Genomic DNA, 20,571 nt, shown 5'->3' with positions numbered 1-20,571 from the left:
ATTTCATTCTTTTTTTGTTTTAATTGAAGTACAGTTGATTTACAATATTGTGTTAGTTTCAGGTGTATAGCACAGTGATTCAGTTATACATATATATTCTTTTTCAGATTTTTTTCCTTTATATATTATTACAAAACATTGAGTATAGTTCCCTGTAGGTCCTTGTTGGTTAGCTATTTTACATACAGTAGTGTGTATATGTTAATCCCAAACTCCTAATTTATCCCCCCCCTTTCCCCTTTGGTAACTATAAGTTTGCTTTCTATGTCTGTGGGTCTATTTCTGTTTTGTAATATGTACATTTGTATCTTTTTTTTTAGATTCCACATTTTGGCATTATCATATGATATTTGTCTTTCTCTGTCTGGCTTACTTCACTTAGTATGATAATCTTTAGGTCCATCCATATTGCTGCAAATGGCATTATTTCATTATTTTTTATGGCTGAGTAATATTCCATTGTATATATGTACCACATCTTTTTTTATCCATTCATCTGTCAATGGACATTTAGGTTGCTTCCATGTCTTGGCTACTGCAATGAACCTTGGGGTGCATGTATCTTTTCCAATTATAATTTTGTCCAGATATATGTCCAGGAGTGAGATCACTGGATCATACGGTAACTCTATTTTTAGTTTTTTAAGGAACCTCCATACTGTTTTCCAAGTGGCTGTATCAATTTACATTCCCACCAATAGTGTAGGGGGCTTCCCTTTTCTCCACACCTTCCCCAGCATTTATTATTTGTAGACTTTTTGATGATAGCCATTCTTACCAATGTGAGGTGATACCTCACTGTGGTTTTGATTTGCATTTCCCTAATAATTAGTGAGGCTGAACCTCTTTTCACGTGCCTGTTGACCATCTGCACTTCCTCTTTGGAAAAATGTCTATTTAGGTCTTCTGCGCATTTTTTAAAAAATCCAAAATGTGTTTATTGGGATGGTTTCCTATTCATCTTGATTCCAGGGGCTTTTAGTGCTGCTTCCATCTGAAGGAGCATCCTTCTGTAAGCCTTGCTTTTCCTCCTGTAGGCTGGCAGAGGATGGTAGAGCAGCCAACACACAAAACTACTGTTTGTGCATGGCTAAAGATGGTGGTGATTTTATAGCATCCTGGGCATTTCAAATCCATGAAATAGGAATTGGGGCTCTGCACCAGGTGCTTCTTCTTGTGTGTCCTCTTCTCTTCTGGAGAGGGATGAAGGAGATCCTTTGCGAGAGGCATGTTCTCGTGTGGAGGTCATCACCGTGGGAAAGGCTTCTGCACATTTTTTAATTGGGTTGTCTCTTTATGTTGTTTTATGAGCTGTTTATATATTCTGGATATTAATTCCTTATTGGTCATATCATTTGCAAATATTTTCTCCCATTCAGTAGGTTGTCTTTTCATTTTGTTGATGGTTTCCTTTGCTGTGCAAAAGCTTTTAAGTTTTATTAGGTCCCATTTGTTTATTCTTGTTTTTATTTCCTTTGCTTTAGGAGAGGAAAGCAAATATTGAAAAAATATTGCTACAATTTATGTCAAAGAGTGTTCTGCCTATGTTTTCCTCTAGGAGTTTCATAGTATCCAGTCTTACATTTAAGTCTTTAATTCATTTTGAGTTTATTTTTGTATATGGTGTTAGAGAATGTTCTAATTTCATTCTTTTACATGTAGCTGTCCAGTTTTCCCAGCACCACTTACTTGAAGAGACTGTCTTTTCTCCATTGTATATCCTTTCCTCCTTTGTTTTAGATTAATTGACCACAAGTCCATGGGTTTATTTCTGGGCTCTCTATTCTGTTCCATTGATCTATGTGTCTGTTTTTGTGCCAGGACCATACTGTTTTGATTACTGTAGCTTTGTAGTATAGTCTGAAATCAGAGAGTGTGATTTCTCCAACTCTGTTCTTCTTTCTCAAGATTGTTTTGGCTATTCAGGGTCTTTTGTGTTTCCATACAAATTTTACAATTATTTGTTCTAGTTCTGTGAAAAATGCCATTGGTATTTTGATAGGGATTGCACTGAATCTGTAGGTTGCCTTGGGTAGTATGGTCATTTTCATAATATTAATTCTTCCAGTTAATTCTTCCAACATGGTATATCTTTCCATCTGTTTGTGTTGTCTTCAGTTTCTTTCATCAGTGTCTTATAGTTTACCAAGCATTATTCCTAGGTATTTTATTCTTTTTGATGCGATGGTAAATAGAATTGTTTCCTTTATTTCTCTCTCTGATAGCTCATTGTTAGTGTATAGAAACGCAGCCTGGTCATTCTTTTTTTTTTTTTTTTTAAACTTTTATTTATTATTTATTTATTATGTTTATTTTTGGCTGTGTTGGGTCTTCGTTTCTGTGTGAGGGCTTTCTCCAGTTGCGGCGAGTGGGGGCCACTCTTCATCGCGGTGCGCGGGCCTGTCACTATCGCGGCCTCTCTTGTTGCGGAGCAGAGGCTCCAGACGCTCAGGCTCAGTAGTTGTGGCTCACGGGCCCAGTTGCTCCGCGGCATGTGGGATCTTCCCAGACCAGGGCTCGAACCCGTGTCCCCTGCTTTGGCAGGCAGATTCTCAACCACTGCGCCACCAGGGAAGCCCAGCCTGGTCATTCTTGACTGGATGTCAGCCATGTGAATTTTACCTTGTTGGATGCAGAATATTTGTGCATTCCTTAAGTATTTTTGAGGTGCTGTTTAATTACTTAGAAACAGTTTGATCCTTTCAATGCTTGCTTTTAAGCTTTGCAGGGTTGGGGTTAGAGGCAAAAGTGGACTTTAGTCTAGGGCTAATTTGCACCATTACTAATTTTGCCCCACTGCTAAGGCAATACCCTTCTAAGTACGCTATGTGATGCCTCACGTATTATGACATTTCCCCATTATTCCCAGCCCTGTGTGAGCTATAGAGAGTACTCTTCCTGTTCCTTTCCAGTGCTTCTTTCCTTGGTCTCCAGTCGTTTCCTCACACACGTGCTTTGATCAGCTGAGGAGTCCAAGCAGTCCTCAGCAGATCTCCAGTGCTCTCTCTGTGTGCAGCTCTCTCCTCTCTGGTACTCTGCCCATGAATTCTGGCTGCCTTGGTCTCCTCAAATTCTCAACTCTGTTTCCTCTTAGGAAGACTCCTGGGTTCGGTTTGGGTTCTTCTTCCCTGTGCTGTGGTCTGGAAATCTTATTTGTTTCCCTTCTTTCAAAGACCAGGGTCCTGAGCTACCTATTGTTCAATGTCTGAAGAAACTTTTTTTTATTTTTTTCATATATTTTGTCTATTTTTCAGTTGTTTCTCCTCCTTTCTTCACTTTTTCCCTATCTGGGAAAAAGTCTATCTGGTCTAGACTTCACCGTGCTTAACTATTCAGTTTAGCCGGCCCAATGATCTTTCCATTGCACCCAAACCAAATCTCTCATTCCTGCCCAACCCTCTCTAGAGAGCCTGAGCTCCAGACTTGTGTATGCAGCTGCCATCTCCACTTTGATATCCTATAGTTTACCTGAAACTCAGTCTGCCTCACACAGAGTTCATTTTCACCACCCTTACACGTGTACAACCTCCTCCTGTATTCCCTACCTTAATGAATGGTAACACTTTTCACCCAGCTGCCCAAGCTGGAAATCTGAGAGAACTCATCGATCCCTGCTTCTTTCTTATTTCATTTAATTAAATACCATGTCCTTTTAATTTCGTCTTCTACATGGATCTCAAGTCCACTGACTTTTCTCCATTTCTACCATTCTTGATTAAGCCAGATTCACTTTTCACCTCAGTTACTATTAACAGCCTCCTACCAGGTTTCCCTGCATCCTGTCTTGTCCCTTTCTAATGGATTCTCCATGATGTAACTAGAGCAATCTTCCTATAAGATAAATATGATTGTCATAACTCTGCTTAAAACATTCAAATGGCCTCTACTGTTCTCAGAATAAATGCCAGTCTCTTAGTTTACAACGGCCTTCATGATCTGGCCTACAGTGACCGCCCTAAGTTCTCTCTTTGACTCCCTGCATCACCCAACCCTGCCCCTGCCATGTTCTATGCTCCAGCCAGACTGAGCTATGCTCCTCCAAAGTACCTTATCACTTCCAGGCCTTCGTGCCTGCTTTTCCCTTCATGTAAAGTATCATTCCCAACCCCTTTTCACATTGGTTATTTCCTACACATGGCCCCTAAATGACCCACAGTCACCTCAAACTCAAAATGCTATAAATCAGACTTATCTTCACCCCATTCCCTGCCCTCCCCACAGCCTGTTTTGTTTCTTTGGTAACGGCATCACCATTCAGTCCCCCAAGAATGAAGTTTTCGGTGTGCCCTATTTCTCTCATTTCTAAATACAGATCCTCCTCCCTCTACCATGGTCACTGCTTTTGCTGAGTCTTCACTGTTGCTTAGGCTATGCAGCAACCACGTAATCTGTCTCTACCTGTCTTCCCAGCCCCATCTTCTGCCACCCCCTCCAGGCAGCCTTCATGCCTGAGACCTACTGCAGATGATGTTCCCTCAATCTATAATGCTCTCACTCCTCTTGTTAACTTGGTGAATTCCCACTCGTCCTTCAAGATATAGCTGTCACCAAAGCTAAAAGTAATAGACATTTTTGTAGTGCCATAAGGACCTTCATGATTCGGCCTTTACCTACCTTTCCAGCTCCATCTTGTAGTATCTTCTCCCTTGGGCACTCTGCTCTGGGCATTTTGGCAGTCTCTTAGTTCCTTGAATGAGCCAAGAATTCTCTCAACATAGGCCTTTTTCTTAGAAGCAGTTTTTCTGCCTGAAACATGTCCTCATCTCTTTATGTGGTTAATTCCTGCTCATTTTTAAGGCCCTAGTTCAAATGTACTCTTTTAGAAGAGCATGCCTTGACCCTCCTGTCTGGCTTGTGCCCCTCCTACATGCTCCTTTCACACAGTGTCTTACTTGCCCTCATAGCAATTACTCTATTATACAAATGTAATTATACATTTATCAGACTATTTGACTGGTGGCTCTCCTCCACAGACTAAAAGTTCTAAGGCTTCGTCACCTAACACTGTGCTTGGCATGATAAATGAATGATGAATGACAACCCCTACTCTGATCTAAACTGTTAGCCTAAGTGTCCCCTTATCTGTGCTCTCCACCAAACTTGTAGAACTTAATGCAGTTCTGCTAATTTGCTCATGAGTCTGTAGTGCACATCTGTTGTTTCTGTCCTCTTTTAGAAAGAAGTCCCTTGAATTTCAGGGAACTACCCTTCTCCCATTGCAGGCAAGTGGTAAGACTATCAATGGGATGTGCCTTTCCAAAGTGTGGACACTTGACAAAAGCTAGGTTGGTTGGACTCTTTCTCTTGCAAGCTGAGTGACACCAGGGAGAAAAACAGCATGCTGAAGAGATGGAACACTTGCTTCAATCTAGATTCCCGGCACTGCCCTTAATGTGTTTTCTGAGGGCCGGTTGTTTGGCTTTTAATTTGATTCGGTGGGTTCCCATGTCCTTCTGGTAAATTTCTTTTTCTTTTAAGTCAGTCAGGGTCAGTTTCTGTTGCTTACAATAAATAATCCCAATTGTATGTATCTGTATCTCCAGCACCTAATACAGGGTCTGGCATAGTTGGTGCTCCATACATATGCTGAATGAATGGAAGAATGAACGTGACCAAATGACCAAGAGAATCTAGTGAGGAGCCCTAAGACCTGATTCTTTGTCTTCCTCCACCTCTTGCTGCCTCTCCCAGCCACTAGCCCAACCACCTTTTAAGGTGGTGCTTCTCTTGCTCTGGCCATTCTTGGCTCCCAGCCCATCCAGCTGATTACATCAAAGTCACCTGCCTATGGAGAGCCTGCCCTGGCTCTTCTTAGGCACTCTTCCTTAATTTCAGTTTCTGGGGTTCCTTTTTGATGACTCCAAATTTGTCAGGGTAATTTCCTCCTGTCATTTATAAAAGCCTAAAATTTAACCTTCTCCACAAAGACTTCTGGAGGCTCCTGAGTAACACATTACTGCCCCATCTCCAACCCAGCCAGGGATCTTATCTGACAAGCATTCTATTCTCATATTCATAAGCGGTTACTGAATATGCCACATATTCCTAAGCTGTTACTATGCACAGTCCCTCATAGAGTTCTCTGACTAGCAGGAAAGCTTAAGCATAATCTTTAGGAAATATAAACAAGAACAGAAAGTGATCAGGAAGTCACAGGCATAATGCTCTGGAGATACAGCAGCAGAGCTTCTTACTGTTGGGTTTGGGCAAGGTTGCAGATCCCAGAGCATCTCATTGTACACAAATGTGTTCTTGAAGTAGCATGTGAGTTCAGCTTATACGATGGAAATGCTATTTTGCGTGTACCAATTCTACAGGGACAATTCATCTCTAGGGAAACTGGCAGTAAAGCCCAGTTCTCACCAGCAGTCCACTGACCCCAAATCTGTAATAAGAAAGACTCTGGATACACAAAAATAAACTCAAAATGGATTAAAGACCTAAATGTAAGACCAGACACTATTAAAACTCTTAGAGGAAAACACAGGCAGAACACTCTTTGACATAAACCACAGCAACATCTTTTTAACCCACCTCCTAGCATAATGAAAATTAAAACAAAAATAAACAAATGGGGGACAATCCTGCAGCCTCTGGAACAAAAACCACATTCACAGATAGACAAAATGAAAAGGCAGAGGACTATGTACCAGAGAAGGAACAAGATAAAACCCCAGAAAAACAACTAAATGAAGTGGAGATAGGCAACTTCCCAAAAAAAGAATTCAGAATAATGATAATGAAGATGATACAGGACCTCAGAAAAAGAATGGAGGCAAAAATCGAGAAGATGCAAGAAATGTTTAACAAAGACCTAGAAGAACTAAAGAACACCTAGAAGAATTAAAGAACAAACAAACAGAGATGAACGATACAATCACTGAAATGAAAACTACATTAGAAGGAATCAGTAGCAGAATAACTGAGGCAGAAAAACAGATAAGTGATCTGAAAGACAGAATGGTGGAATTCACTGCCGTGGAACAGAATAAAGAAAAAGGAATGAAAAGAAATGAAGACAGCCTAAGAGACCTCTGGGACAACATTAAATGCAACTACATTCACATTTTAGGGGTCCCAGAAGGAGAAGAGAGAGAGAGAAAGGACCCAAGGAAATATTTGAAGAGATTATAGTTGAAAACTTCCCTAACATGGGAAAGGAAATAGCCACCCAAGGGCAGGAAGTGCAGAGAGTCCCAGGCAGGATAAACCCAAGGAGAAACACACCAAGACACATAGTAATCAAATTGACAAAAATTAAAGACAAAGAAAAATTATTGAAAGCAACAAGGGAAAAATGACAAATAACATATAAGGGAACTCCCATAAGGTTAACAGCTGATTTTTCAGCAGAAACTCTACAAGCCAGGAGGGAGTGGCATGACATATTTAAAGTGATGAAAGGGAAGAACCTACAACCAAGACTACTCTACCCGGCAAGGATCTCATTCACATTTGACAGAGAAATCAAAATCTTTACAGACAAGCAAAAGCTAAGAGAATTCAGCACCACCAAACCAGCTCTACAACAAATGCTAAAGGAACTTCTCTAAGTGGGAAACACAAGAGAAGAAAAGGACCTACAAAAACAAACCCAAAACAATTAAGAAAATGGTCAGAGGAACATACATATCTATAATTACCTTAAACATGAAAGGATTAAATGCTCCAACCAAAAGACACAGGCTCACTGAATGGATACAAAAACAAGACCCATCGATATGCTGTCTACAAGAGACCCACTTCAGACCTAGGGACACATACAGACTGAAAGTGAGGGGATGGAAAAAGATATTCCATGCAAATGGAAATCAAAAGAAAGCTGGAGTAGAATACTCATATCAGATAAAATAGACTTTAAAATAAATAATGTTACAAGAGACAAGGAAGGACACTACACAATGATCAAGGGATCAATCCAAGAAGAAGATAAAACAATTATAAATATATATGCACCCAACATAAGAGCACCTCAATACATAAGGCAAATGCTAACAGCTATAAAAGAGGAAATCGACAGTAACACAGTAATAGTGGGGGACTTTTCACACCTCACTTACACCAATGGACAGATCATCCAGACAGAAAATTAATAAGGAAATGCAAGCTTTAAATGACACAATAGACCAGATAGATTTAATTGATATTTATAGGACATTCCATCTGAAAACAGCAGATTACACTTTCTTCTCAAGTGCACACAGAACCTTCTCCAGGATAGATCACATCTTGGGTCACAAATCAAGCCTCAGTAAATTTAAGAAAATTGGAATCATATCAAGCATCTTTTCTGACCACAATGCTATGAGATTAGAAATAAATTACAGGGAAATAAACGTAAAAAACACAAACACATAGAGGCTAAACAATACGTTATTAAATAATGAAGAGATCACTGAAGAAATCAAAGAGGAAATAAAAAATTACCTAGAGGCAAATGACAACGAAAACACAATGATCCAAAACCTATGGGATGCAGCAAAAGCAGTTCTAAGAGGGAAGTTTATAGCAATATAATCCTGCCTCAAGAAACAAGAAAAATCTCAGGTAAACAATCTAACCTTACACCTAAAGGAACTAGAGAAAGAAGAACCAACAAAACCCAAAGTTAGTAGGAGGAAAGAAATCATAAAGGTCAGAGCAGAAATAAATGAAATAGAAACAAAGAAAACAATAGCAAAGATCAATAAAACTAAAAGCTGGTTCTTTGAGAAGATAAACAAAATTGATAAACCTTTAGCCAAATTCATCAAGAAAAAGAGGAAGAGGGCTCAAATCAATAAAATTAGAAATGAAAAAGGAGAAGTTACAACGGCCACCACAGAAATACAAAGCATCATAAGAGACTACTACAAGCAACTCTATGCCAATAAAATGGACAACCTGGAAGAAATGGACATGGACTTCCCTGGTGGCACAGTGGTTAAGAATCCACCTGCCAATGCAGGGAACACAGGTTCCAGCCCTGGTCTGGGAAGATCCCACATGCCGCGGAGCAGCTAAGCCCGTGCGCCACAACTACTGAAGCCCGCACGCCACAGCTACTGAAGCCCGCGTGCCTAGAGCCTGAGCTCCACAACAAGAGAAGCCACTGCAGTGAGAAGCGCGCGCACCACAACGAAGAGTAGCCCCCACTCACCGCAACTAGAGAAAGCCTGTGCATAGCAACGAAGACCCAACTCAGCCAAAAAAAAAAAAAAAAAAAAAAAGAAATGGACAAATTCTTAGAAAGGTATAACCTTCCAAGACTGAACCAGGAAGAATAGAAAATATGAACAGACCAATCACAAGTAATGAAATTGAAACTGTGATTTAAAATCTTCCAACAAACAAAAGTCCAGGACCAGATGGCTTCACAGGTGAATTCTATCAAACATTTAGAGAAGAGCTAACACCCATCCTTCTCAAACTCTTCCAAAAAATTGCAGAGGAAGGAACACTCCCAAACTCATTCTACGAGGCCACCATCACCCTAATACCAAAACCAGACAAAGATACTACAAAAAAAGAAAATTACAGACCAATATCACTGATGAATATAGATGCAAAAATCCTCAACAAAATACTAGCAAACGGAATCCAACAACACATTAAAAGGATCATACACCATGATCAAGTGGGATTTATCCCAGGGATGCAAGGATTCTTCAATATACGCAAATCAATCAATGTGATACACCATATTAACAAACTGAAGAATAAAAACCATGTGATCGTCTCAATAGATGCAGAAAAAGCTTTTGACAAAATTCAACACCCATTTATGGACAACTGATGGGAACATGCTGTATAGCACAGGGAAGTCACCTAGTGCACTGTGGTAACCTAAATGAGAGGGAAGTCCAAAAGGGAGGGGATATCTGTATGTCCATGGCTGATACATTTTGTTGTGCAGTGGAGGCTAACATAACATTGTAAAGCAACCATACTCTAAAAATTAACTAAAAAAAAAAAAAAAAAAAAAGATCCTGGGACTCTCAAGTCACCAGGCACAATGTGCGCTGATGTATATGTACAGCTCTCCTGGCACCTGAAGGTACTCTCCTCGCAGGTGTCAGAGCAGCAAGACCACAGCTGCACAGTGAAGGGGAGATGTTTAGTCTGGTGGTTTAGGCTCCCTGCCTCAGCCAGGCTGGAAAGCCCTGATCAAGGAGCACATGTGTGTCCCTTGCCTGGCTCCAGGTGGGAAGTGGCATGCATGATGCAAACCTCTGCTCTTCTCCTCCACACCTGTACCACGTCAGACCTGTGAATGCATAAAGTGCCTGTTCAGACGCTTACTGTCTTTGAAACTAACCATTAACTCTTCCACTGGCATTTCAAAGGAAGAAGTTGGTGTTCTAAACTCATAGAAACTCCTGGAAGGTTCAGAAACTGGACATAAACAAAAGGAGGCCATGCACTAAAGTGTGTATGCACCTAATAATGTCTCTGTATCAGGCAAAATTAATAGAATTATAAGGAGAAATATACAATGGGTCTCCTGTCATTATAACGGGGAACTTATAGACCACTGAAGAATCAGGCTCACAGAATCAGTGAGAAATCAGAAGATTTGAACAGAACAGTGAATAAATTTTGAACTAGCGGATACACAGAGTACCTTACACCTGACAAGTGGAGAATGCACATTCTCTTCAAGCATATTTGGAATCTTTATGAAAACTGACCACCTGAGAGGCATAAATCCTGAGATAAAAACTAACACACATTGAAACAAGCTCAAGTTTTTAACTTAAAAACTTAAAAATATTTATTTTTATGTTTTATAGCAATTCAACATTTAATACATTCCACAACACTTTGTATTTCATTTTGCTCATCATAATTCTATAATGTAAAGAAAATTTTAAATGTTTTCACAATGCCCTGATTAAATAACCCTGAGTCCCCTCCTTTTATCTTAGCAGGGTGTACAAATGTTATCACTTTCTACTTATGCTCTCATGTTTAAACAGCTGGGGGTACTGACTACACAGTGATATCCTATTCTAGGATGAAGGGGGAGCTCCCCGAGAGAAAGTGTCCTACTCCAGCTCCACTCTTAGGCCACTGAGCCCTGAAATAGACTTTCAGGGAATATAGGTGCACATCATGAGGCAATTGTGCGACTGGCCCTTTCAGTCCCCAGTGACCCACCTCCTTTGATCACTGTAAAGAGCCACCACAAATTCCCATGGGCTGTCACTGTGCTTTGCACAAAGCAGATGCTTATGAAATAACTGCTGCCGATGACAACAATGAATATTTCCCAGGAAGGCCAGTTTGAGAAACATTATTGAAGTAGATAAAGTTTAGTATATGGGAAAAAACATGGACTTTATTCTATCAGGAAACTGCAGCACTTCATATTAGAACGCACAAAAGCCAGAAAAGCAGGATAGGCCATTAGGCAAGAAAACTCCAAGCATATAAGAGAAGAAGCTCTGCTTCTTTAAAGGGGTCTTTGGCTCCAACCTCTGAGATATGATGAATTGCTAAGTGCAAAGGGCATAGAGATAAATGGAATGAGAACCTATCCTAACCAAAATAGATCCCTCTTTTCTAAAGAAAAGGCACTGTACAGCCTCGAATAAAATTCATGGGCTATATTAAACATAAGTAATATATATCCTGGCTTGGGTGGAGGAGGAAGTTGGCAACAGTTGCAAATGGACATGCCAGACAAAGGGAAGAACTGAGGGAACTACTATTTATTGAGCATCTACTGTGAATTCATGCTGCTCTAAGTACTTTCACCTACATTCTCAGTTTAACCCTTACAACCCTTATGAGGTGGGTATTTTCTCCATTTTACAGAGGAGGAAACAGAGTCTTAGAGAGTGGAAACAATGTGTTCAAGATCCCCAACCAGCACATGGACCAGCTGGGTGCGGTTGAACCAACCCAGGTCTGGCTCTGCAGCTTCTTTTCTTTACATTACTCTACACTGACTCTCAGAGGAAAACAAGGAAAGCAGACCCCCTCATATTAGGAGAGCTGCCATGAGAGCAATTATCTACCCTTACCTCCCACCCCCCGCCCAAGGGTGGTGTCAAAAGGCCTAGCCATGCCCACACATGAACCATGGGAGTCCACAGAGACCCAAGAGGGGCTGGCCAAAGTGCAAACAGCTCCCACATCATCTCAAGTCAGGAAAACAAATTATAACGTAGGATCAGTTAATCAAAGACAAACTAAAATAGGAAAAGCAGTTGTATAAACACAGAAAAATTCACTGACCTGGACTAAATTAACTGACCCAGTAAAATAACTTAGAAGTTCACAAACTGAAATCCAGTCTCAAATGGGTGTACATTGGTGTGGGGGAGGAGAGAGGCCCAGTGAGGAGGTCCTGATAAGACGAGGTCCCCTGTGACTATGCGCCCTCCACCCAAGCACAGCACAGCTGTGACGGTACTGGGGGCCAGTGGAGTGTCGAACCTCCACTGGTAGGTAGAAGCCCCATCCCAATGCAAGCAAAGAGGTCATGCACCATTTCCCTTCTATCCTGGGAAGAAAAGAAGATGTCTAGAGCTGGGCATACAGTAAATTCAGTTCTACTCATGATATCAAGTGTGTCCAGACCATGCCAGGGCATCTTGTGTTAAGCTGCAGGATTAGGAGGGACAGCATGTCAAAAGAGCAGCTGGGACAGGAAACAGAAAAAATGGCTCACTCTGCAGTTTGTATCTGAAACTCCATGGAGCTTACCACCTAGTAGGGTAGATATATAAAAATAACCACTAAGCACAGACACAGTCCTTCTCTCCAAACAAAAGTAATTTTATTTTTCCCAGTTGTGGGAATAACACAAGCTTACTGCAAAAATCCAAATGTAAAAAACTTAAAAAGAATGAAGTAAGAACCATTCAAAACTCCCATTATCTAAAGTTAATTGCTGCAAATATTTTGGTGAGTACCTTCCCAGAAATCTCTTTCCACAAATATATGTGTGAATGTGCATATATAATTGTACTTACCTGTGGCCTCAATATACATGCTGTTTGTTCCTGTTTTGTTCACTCAGTAATACTCTCGACATCTTCTATGTCAATAAAAATAAAATTGCATCATCATTTCTAATGGCTGCACAGTATTCCACTGTATAAATGTGCCATTATTTATGTAATCCTTAAGCATCCATTAAGTGATGGACATTATTGTTTCTATTTTTCTATTCTTCATTCAATAAATATTTACTAAGCACCTATTATGTGCCAGGTACTGTTCCAAGTTCCAGGGACACAGTGATGAACAAGATAGGCAAGGTCCCTGGTTACATGAAGCTTACATTTTAGTGGGGGGGGGACCAATTAAATAAGATAAACAAGCACATAATTTGAAGGAAGGATGAGTGCTAAGAAAAAATAAAGACATACCTGCTTAGAGAAGGGCTGGGAGTCAAAAGAGAGTAGACTACTTTAGAAAAAGTGTTCTGGGAAGGCCTTCTTGCAGAGATGACATTTGAACAGAGACCTGAGACAGTCGTGCAAAGCGAAAGGTAAGTCGTGCAAAGCGAAAGGTAAGTGAGTACAAAGGCCCTCGGGCAGGAAGGGACCTGGCATATTCATGGAATGGCAGGAACGCCAATGTGGCTTGAGGGCAGTGAGGGGCAAATGAAGTAAAGTGAAAGTGTTGAGATAATTAGACAGAAATTGGCATAGGAGCCAGCAAGTAGGGCCCTGTAGGTCATGGAGTTTGAACCTGGAGTGATTTCAGTGGGAACAAGACATGATCTGATTTACATTTTTAAAAGATGGCTCTGACTACAACATGGAGAATGGACCACTGGGAGGAGCACAGGCTCCAGATGCGCAGGCTCAGCAGTTGTGGCTCACGGGCCTAGTTGCTCCGCGGCATGTGGGATCTTCCCAGACCAGGGCTCGAACCCCTGTCCCCTGCATTGGCAGGCAGATTCTCAACCACTGCGCCACCAGGGAAGCCCACACTGATTGATTTTTGAATGTTGAACCAGCCTTCCATTCCCAGAATAAAGCCTACTTGGGCACCAAATTTGGGAAGATTAAGCCATTATTTTTTCAAACATTCTTCTGTACCGCACTCTTTCCCTCCTTCTGGGCTCCAATGACACAGATGTAAACCTTTCCAGTATTGTCCCATAAGTCACTGAGACTTCGTTCAGCTCTTTAATCTTTTTTCTTCTGTTGTTCAGATTGGATAGTTTTTCTACTGCTTTATTTCGAGTTTACTGATTCTTTCCTCTGTCATCTCTATTTTGTGATTGAGCCCATGCAGCAGTTTCTTAATTTTCCATTATCGTATTTTTTTTCTTGTATCTCCATTTGGTTTATATATACATATTTGGTTCATGGGGTTATTTTTTTGGCTAACACTTTCTATCTTTCCATTCATGTCAACAATGTTTACCCTTACTTTTGGGAGCATTTTTTTTTAACAGTTTACTTACTGATTACCAGTTTGTTATGAAAGGATTCAACTCAGCAACAGCCAGATGGAAGAGATGGGGAAAGGGGGCAGGAGCTTTTTTTATAAAAGCTACTTTAAAGTCTGTCGGGCCCCCCTGGTGGCACAGTGGTTGAGAATCTGCCTGCCAATGCAGGGGACACGGGTTCGAGCCCTGGTCTGGGAAGATCCCACATGCCGCGGAGCAACTAGGCCCGTGAGCCACAACTGCTGAGCCTGTGCGTCTGGAGCCTGTGCTCCGCAACAAGAGAGCCTGCGACAGTGAGAGGCCCGCGCACCCGATGAAGAGTGGCCCCTGCTCGCCGCAACTAGAGAAAGCCCTCGCACAGAAACGAAGACCCAACACAGCCAAAAATAAATAAATAAATAGATTTATAAAGTCTGTCAGATTATTCCAACATCTGTGTCATCTCAGCATCGGCATCTATTTATTTATTTATTTGTTTAATTTATTTATTTTTGGCTGTATTGGTTCCTCATTGCTGCGCACAGGCTTTCTCTAGTTGTGGCGAGCAGGGGTTACTCTTCGTTGCGGTGCACAGGCTTCTCATTGTGGTGGCTTCTCTCGTTGCAGAGCACGGGCTCTAGGTGTGTGGGCTTCAGTAGCTGTGGCAAGTGAGCTCAGTAGTTGTGGCTTGCAGACTCTAGAGTGCAGGATCAGTAGTTGTTGTGCACGGGCTTAGTTGCTCTATGGCATGTGGGATCTTCCCGGACCAGGGCTCAAACCCATGTCCCCTGCACTAGCAGGCGGATTCTTAACCACTGCACCACCAAGGAAGCCCTGGCATCGGCATCCTCTGATGCCTCTCCCAGGCAAGTTGAGATTTTCCTAGTTCTTCATGTGATAATTAATTTTAGATTGTATCCTCTATATTTCGAATATTATGTCATGAAACTTTAGGTCTTATTTAAATTCAGTGGAGAATGTTGATATTTTTGTTTTACCAGACAATCAAGCAGGTTGGATTTAGTTGGCCAGTTCTGACCAGCCTTCTTTTGAGTTGTGGTTTCAATGCCAGTTCCATTTTCAAAGCCTGTCCAGGTGTGTACCACCAAGTGTCCAGTCTGGGACTCAGGTGGTGGTTTATCCCTTAGTTCAGTTCTCAAAGTCTTTGGTGTGCTGGTTAGAATCATATGCACACATGCACAGCTCAGGGTTAGCCCAGAAGTTCATACACAACTTTATGGAGTCATTTTCCTGAGCTCCTTCCTCTCTGCTCTCCTTGTACTTTCCAGTTCATTGGGCCTCCCCTTTTTGGTCCTCTGGCCAGAAATCTGGGGTTTTAGTTACACTTTCTGCCACACATTTCCTGAACTGTACCCAAATCTGGGGACCAAGCAGCAGGAAGGCAGAGAGAGAAAAAGCAACTGGATTTCACCCCACCTTCTTGGGATTACAGAGAGGCAGATTTGATCAAAGAAGAAAGTTTCCCTTCCTCAGTTTTAGGTGCTTGAAGGCCCCACTGCTGCTACTGGGCACTGCCATCGCCACCACCGAGGGGACTGCCTGGGGACTAGGGCATGAGAAAACAGAGAAAAACAACCCTCAGGATTTCCCATCCCTGTCTGAGCCTTAGAGCCCCTTTCCCAACCAGACTCTAGCCATAACTAGAGGTCTTCTGGAATTCTCTCCATTTGTGCCCTTATGTCCACTCTGTTTTGTGCCCGGATTTTGGGCTGTCTCGAGTCCAGGACAGAGGAAAAAATGAGAAATTCACTGCCAGGGTGGGCAGTACTTCTAATTCTAGTTTTCTCCCCAATCTGTCTACTACTACTTATATTTCAGAGTCTTCAAATAGCTGCTAAATGCATTTCTGTCCAGGCCTTAGCTGCACTCAATGACAGAGATAGATTCTTACACATGTATCTTATACATATATCCTGGTATATATTATATAAGTATCTATTTATGCAGGAATATACCTAGGGGAGGAAATCCCAGGTCATGGGTATGTATATATTCAATTTAGCTAGACACTACCATAGTTTTTTTCCAAAGTGGTTGTAATCAACTTATCCACTGACCAGTAGAGACTCAGAGTTCCACCATATCACTTCCTCACCAACCCTGGAATATCAAGCTTCTCAAGCTTTCCTATTTGGTAGATGTACAGTGGTATCTCACTGAAATGCTAATTTGCATTTCCCTAGGTAGTAATACAATCGAACACCTTGTCATAGGGTTATTGGCCATTTGGATTCCTCTTTTGGGAAGTGCCTGTTGGGGTCTTTTGCTTTTTTCTATACTGGGTTGTTTCTTTACTCACATTGATTTTTGTAGTTCTTTATTGTGGAAGCAAGCCCTTTGTTGGCTATTTGTGTTTATAGATGTCTTTTTTCACTCTGCCTTTTTACTGTCTTAATGGTATCTTTGATTAACAGAAGTTCTACTTTAATGTAATAAAATTGATCAGTTTTTTTCCTATGTGAATGGACACAACTTTGCATCTACTTAAAACTCTTTCTAAAGGTCCATTCTGTCTTAAGGCAACCTCTCCCATCTCAGCATTTTCAATGAGGACACCTCAAGCATCAAAGTATGAGACAGCAAGATGACAGGCAGAGAGTGCAGGCTCTAGGGGGTGGACTGATATGAGTGGCCCTGGACAGGGTACTTCAAGTCTTTGAGAATTAAGTTTCTTTACAATTAAAGATGTACTATCCACCTTGCAAGATGTGTGTAAAGCACTTAGCATAGTGTTGGCACACAGTAGGCCCTCAGCAAACAGTGGCAGCTGTGATCATATTCTCTGATCATCCTTCCCCTTGTCCACATTGCTACAGTGGCCTGAACCTCATTGCTGCTTTGTGAAACATCAATCTATTGCAGTCAAGGACAGCAAAATGGGTTAACTGCCCTCAACAGGCCAGCAAAGTCTCCCTGTTACTCATAGGCAGTACCTAAGGTACGAGGACCACCACCGTCTTCAGCTAAAAATTAAGACCTGATACATAGAGATGCTCTCCTCACGAGGTGAAGTCATTCTGGGGCTCCCACAGGGACACGATGGCAGCAAGCTGAAGAATAAAAGTATCTTCTCTTTCTGTTCACTGCCAACAGCACAGTGGTGTGGGGCAGGCAGACTGCCTCAGACAGGGGAGAGCTGAGCTCCACTGAGCCTGGGTGATTTGTGGTCAAAGCAGCGGGTGTGCCAATTTGTGTGTCCTGCACTGTTGACACAGGGAAGAGGCAGGAGTACGTTGGCAACATGTGCACAGTACAGTGCCCATCCTGGAGGAGGTGTGTTATTGAGTATATGGGGTGGTGCACGTGAACACGCAACAGGGTGGTAATGTCCCTAGGAAGCGCTGATACTCTGACCAGCCTGGCATGCTGCTGGAGAGCCCTGATGGTTAGCTACTCCAGCGTGCCCAGAGCGTGGGGTCTCTCAACGGCCCCTCTGCCCCACTCTCTGAGACAGGATATGTGCACAGGAAACAGACACCTTTTCTATGACCCCGGACCACCCTGAATGAGGAAGGAGCATCAACTGCAAACTCCTTAAGTGCACAGTTCTAAAGCAATTGGCGAAGTCTTCTGGATGTTGTATCCCACTGCTGCCTCCTAGACTGTGGGTCCCTAGAAATGCTTCTTGAGATTTTCCCACAATACTGAGATATTCCACTGCCCTCCCCAGACGCCCCCTCCCCCCACCTCATTAGGCTCCACTTCAAATGCGGCCAGTGCTGAGTGCTGAAAGGATGATAGAAGGGGGAGGGGATGGTACCTGAGCCTAGTGTTTGTCCAGCGGAAGTCAAAGGAAAGAACCACTGAATCTGCAACACAAGAGGACAAGTTCATTTCTTTCTTCTTTCTTAAAGTAAAAACAAAACAAAACAAAAACAAAAAAACAGTTCCCACTGGCTTTGCCCAAACCCTCTCCAAGGAAAAGCCAACTGGACTGGAACTCAGCTGCACAGACAGCCTCCACTGGTCCGTCCCACCCACCACTGGGCCAGGAGGCCCTGCAGAGCCCAGCCCAGGCCTCGTGCCAACCGGGAGGAACATCTCAGGGCAAGAGATATGCCCCAAATTCTTCAGAGGCATTTCTGCCAAATTAGGGGACACATTTACTTCTTTTTTGCTTCTCACAGTGAAAATAAATTAAAACAAAGCAAAAGAGAAAACTTCCCTCTGCATCTGGTTAAAGGCACTAACATTTCCTTTGACTTGTTTCCTTTTCCTATTCATATACCCAATGTTTATTATTTCTTCCCCACAAAGGCATAAGTGACTTAGAGGAATTTACAGTACACACTGGAATTTTAAAAATGAAGAAGTCAAAGGAAGGAAAAATATTATATAGTCAGGGGAATGTTAGTGCACAAAATGCATGCCATGAGGACCTAAACAAATGCTACAGGTAGAATCAAAGAGGCCTGAGCTCCCAAACAGCTAAAGAAAATGAGAAAATAAACAAGATTGAGTGCTCACAATACATACATTCATTCATTTATCAACTGTTCAGTAAAATATTTATTGGGCATCTACTATGTGCAAGATACTATACTATGACTTTGCGATCCAGGTGCAAACAAAAAAAAGCATGGTCTCTACGCTCACGGATCTGTCATCAGTCTAAGAGAAAAAAAGTTACCCAACAAGTTATCAACTAAAAACTGATTAAGTAAAAAAGAAAAGAAAAGAGTGCTCAGAAGTTCTATTAGGAGGAGACCTAGTTTGGAAGGGGAGTGGGTGTTGGTTAGGGAAGTCCTCCCTAAAGAAGTGACACCTGAACTAAGAACTGAAGGACAAGTAAGGGTTAAACCCGACAGAAGGAATGGGCATTCAGGCAGAGAGGATGCTCTGTGTGGAGACCTGAAGCAGGATGTGACAGGGTGCCTCAGAGCCACCAGAAGAGCAAAGCATACATAAAAAAGCAAATACTCTACGGTGATCAGAAAAGAAATTCCTCTTATGGGGTCTTAAGAAAGGGGGATGCTGCCACGATGTTGAAGACTGTAACTCTACAACATTTCTATATAAGTAATTGTGAATCTTTTATGGCTGTTTCTTACAACAGGAAGCAATACAAATGATGGCATAGGCCACACACAGGTCAATAAAAGCAATTATTAAGGGACACCAAGATAATCTAAGGCCCAAAATAACCCCAGAGACCCCAGACTCAAAAAGGGATCACATTCAAAAGGCTCACTCATGGGACTTCCCTGGTGGTCCAGTGGTAAAGAATCCGCCTTCCAATGCAGGGCATGTGGGTTCGATCCCTGGTTGGGGAACTAAGATCCCACATGCTGTGGGGCAACTAAGCCTGCACGCCACAGCTACTGAGCCCACATGCTCTGGAGCCCACGCACCACAGCTAGAGAGAGAAAACTCGCATGCCACAACTAGAGAGAAGCTGGCACAGTGCAACGAAGAGCCCATGCACTACAACAAAAGATCCCACGTGCCGCAACGAAGATCCCACGTGCCACAACTAAGACCCGATGCAGCCAAATATAATAAGTAAAAATAAATAAAAACCCATGCTCCCTTTAAAAAAAAAAAAAAAAGGCTCACTCATTACAAAGGATGCTAGCTGGCTGCATGAGGACCAGCGTCTACACCACAGGCAGCATCCACCTCAGCATGATCCTTCAGATCTCAGGTGTATGTCATTTTCTCTTATTGCACATGGAAATCTGACACAAGAGTTATCATAACTGTAAGTCATCTGTCTGCACTGCTAGACTATAAGCTCCATAAAGGCAGACACTATATCTGCTTTATTCAACTGTTATGTTACCAGCATAACACCTGGCAGGCAATAAACTGTTTGCTGAAAGTGCCTCAAGAAATGGATCGACTTCAACTCCTTCAGGTAATCCTTCATAATCACCTTTTCTCAAAATCAAGTGTTTATTAAGAACTGGGTAGCAGAGAGCTGCAGGATACAATTTTTTTTAATTTATTTTTATTTATTTATGGCTGTGTTGGGTCTTTCGTTTTCTGTGCGAGGGCTTCTCTAGTTGCGGCGAGCGGGGGCCACTCTTCATCGCTGTGCGCGGGCCTCTCACTATTGCGGCCCTCTCTTGTTGCGGAGCACAGGCTCCAGACGCGCAGGCTCAGTAAATTGTGGCTCACGGGCCCAGCTGCTCCCGGCATGTGGGATCTTCCCAGACCAGGCTCGAACCCGTGTC

At 42.2% G+C, this 20,571-nt stretch overlaps 2 protein-coding genes across 3 annotated transcripts in view; both read right to left on the bottom strand.

The window, feature by feature from the left end:
• ST3GAL3 (ST3 beta-galactoside alpha-2,3-sialyltransferase 3) overlaps window positions 1–20,571 on the bottom strand; it is a 205,220-nt gene that overhangs the window by 103,237 nt on the left and 81,412 nt on the right. The window contains 2 exon segments of the mRNA XM_036867514.1: window positions 18,156–18,180; window positions 18,182–18,204. Coding sequence (XP_036723409.1) covers window positions 18,156–18,180; window positions 18,182–18,204 — 48 coding nt within the window.
• Window positions 959–19,809, bottom strand: LOC118902845 (40S ribosomal protein S27-like). Of its 2 annotated transcripts, XM_036867531.1 has the most exons (3): window positions 19,806–19,809; window positions 9,345–9,351; window positions 959–1,183 (listed from the first exon to the last, which is right to left on the bottom strand). In XM_036867531.1, exon 3 carries the CDS (start codon window positions 1,135–1,137, stop codon window positions 979–981), a length of 159 nt encoding a protein of 52 aa, XP_036723426.1. In that variant the 5' UTR covers window positions 1,138–1,183; window positions 9,345–9,351; window positions 19,806–19,809; the 3' UTR covers window positions 959–978. The 2 variants fall into 2 exon arrangements, with proteins under 2 accessions (XP_036723426.1, XP_036723417.1); XM_036867522.1 differs by lacking the exons at window positions 9,345–9,351; window positions 19,806–19,809 and having other exon boundaries at window positions 959–1,246.

The sequence above is a fragment of the Balaenoptera musculus genome, chromosome 1 (assembly GCF_009873245.2).
Source record: "Balaenoptera musculus isolate JJ_BM4_2016_0621 chromosome 1, mBalMus1.pri.v3, whole genome shotgun sequence".
In the NCBI taxonomy this organism is placed as follows: Eukaryota; Metazoa; Chordata; class Mammalia; order Artiodactyla; family Balaenopteridae; genus Balaenoptera; species Balaenoptera musculus.
Note: the sequence above shows the minus strand (reverse complement) of the source record. Positions and strands in the feature narration are given on the sequence as shown.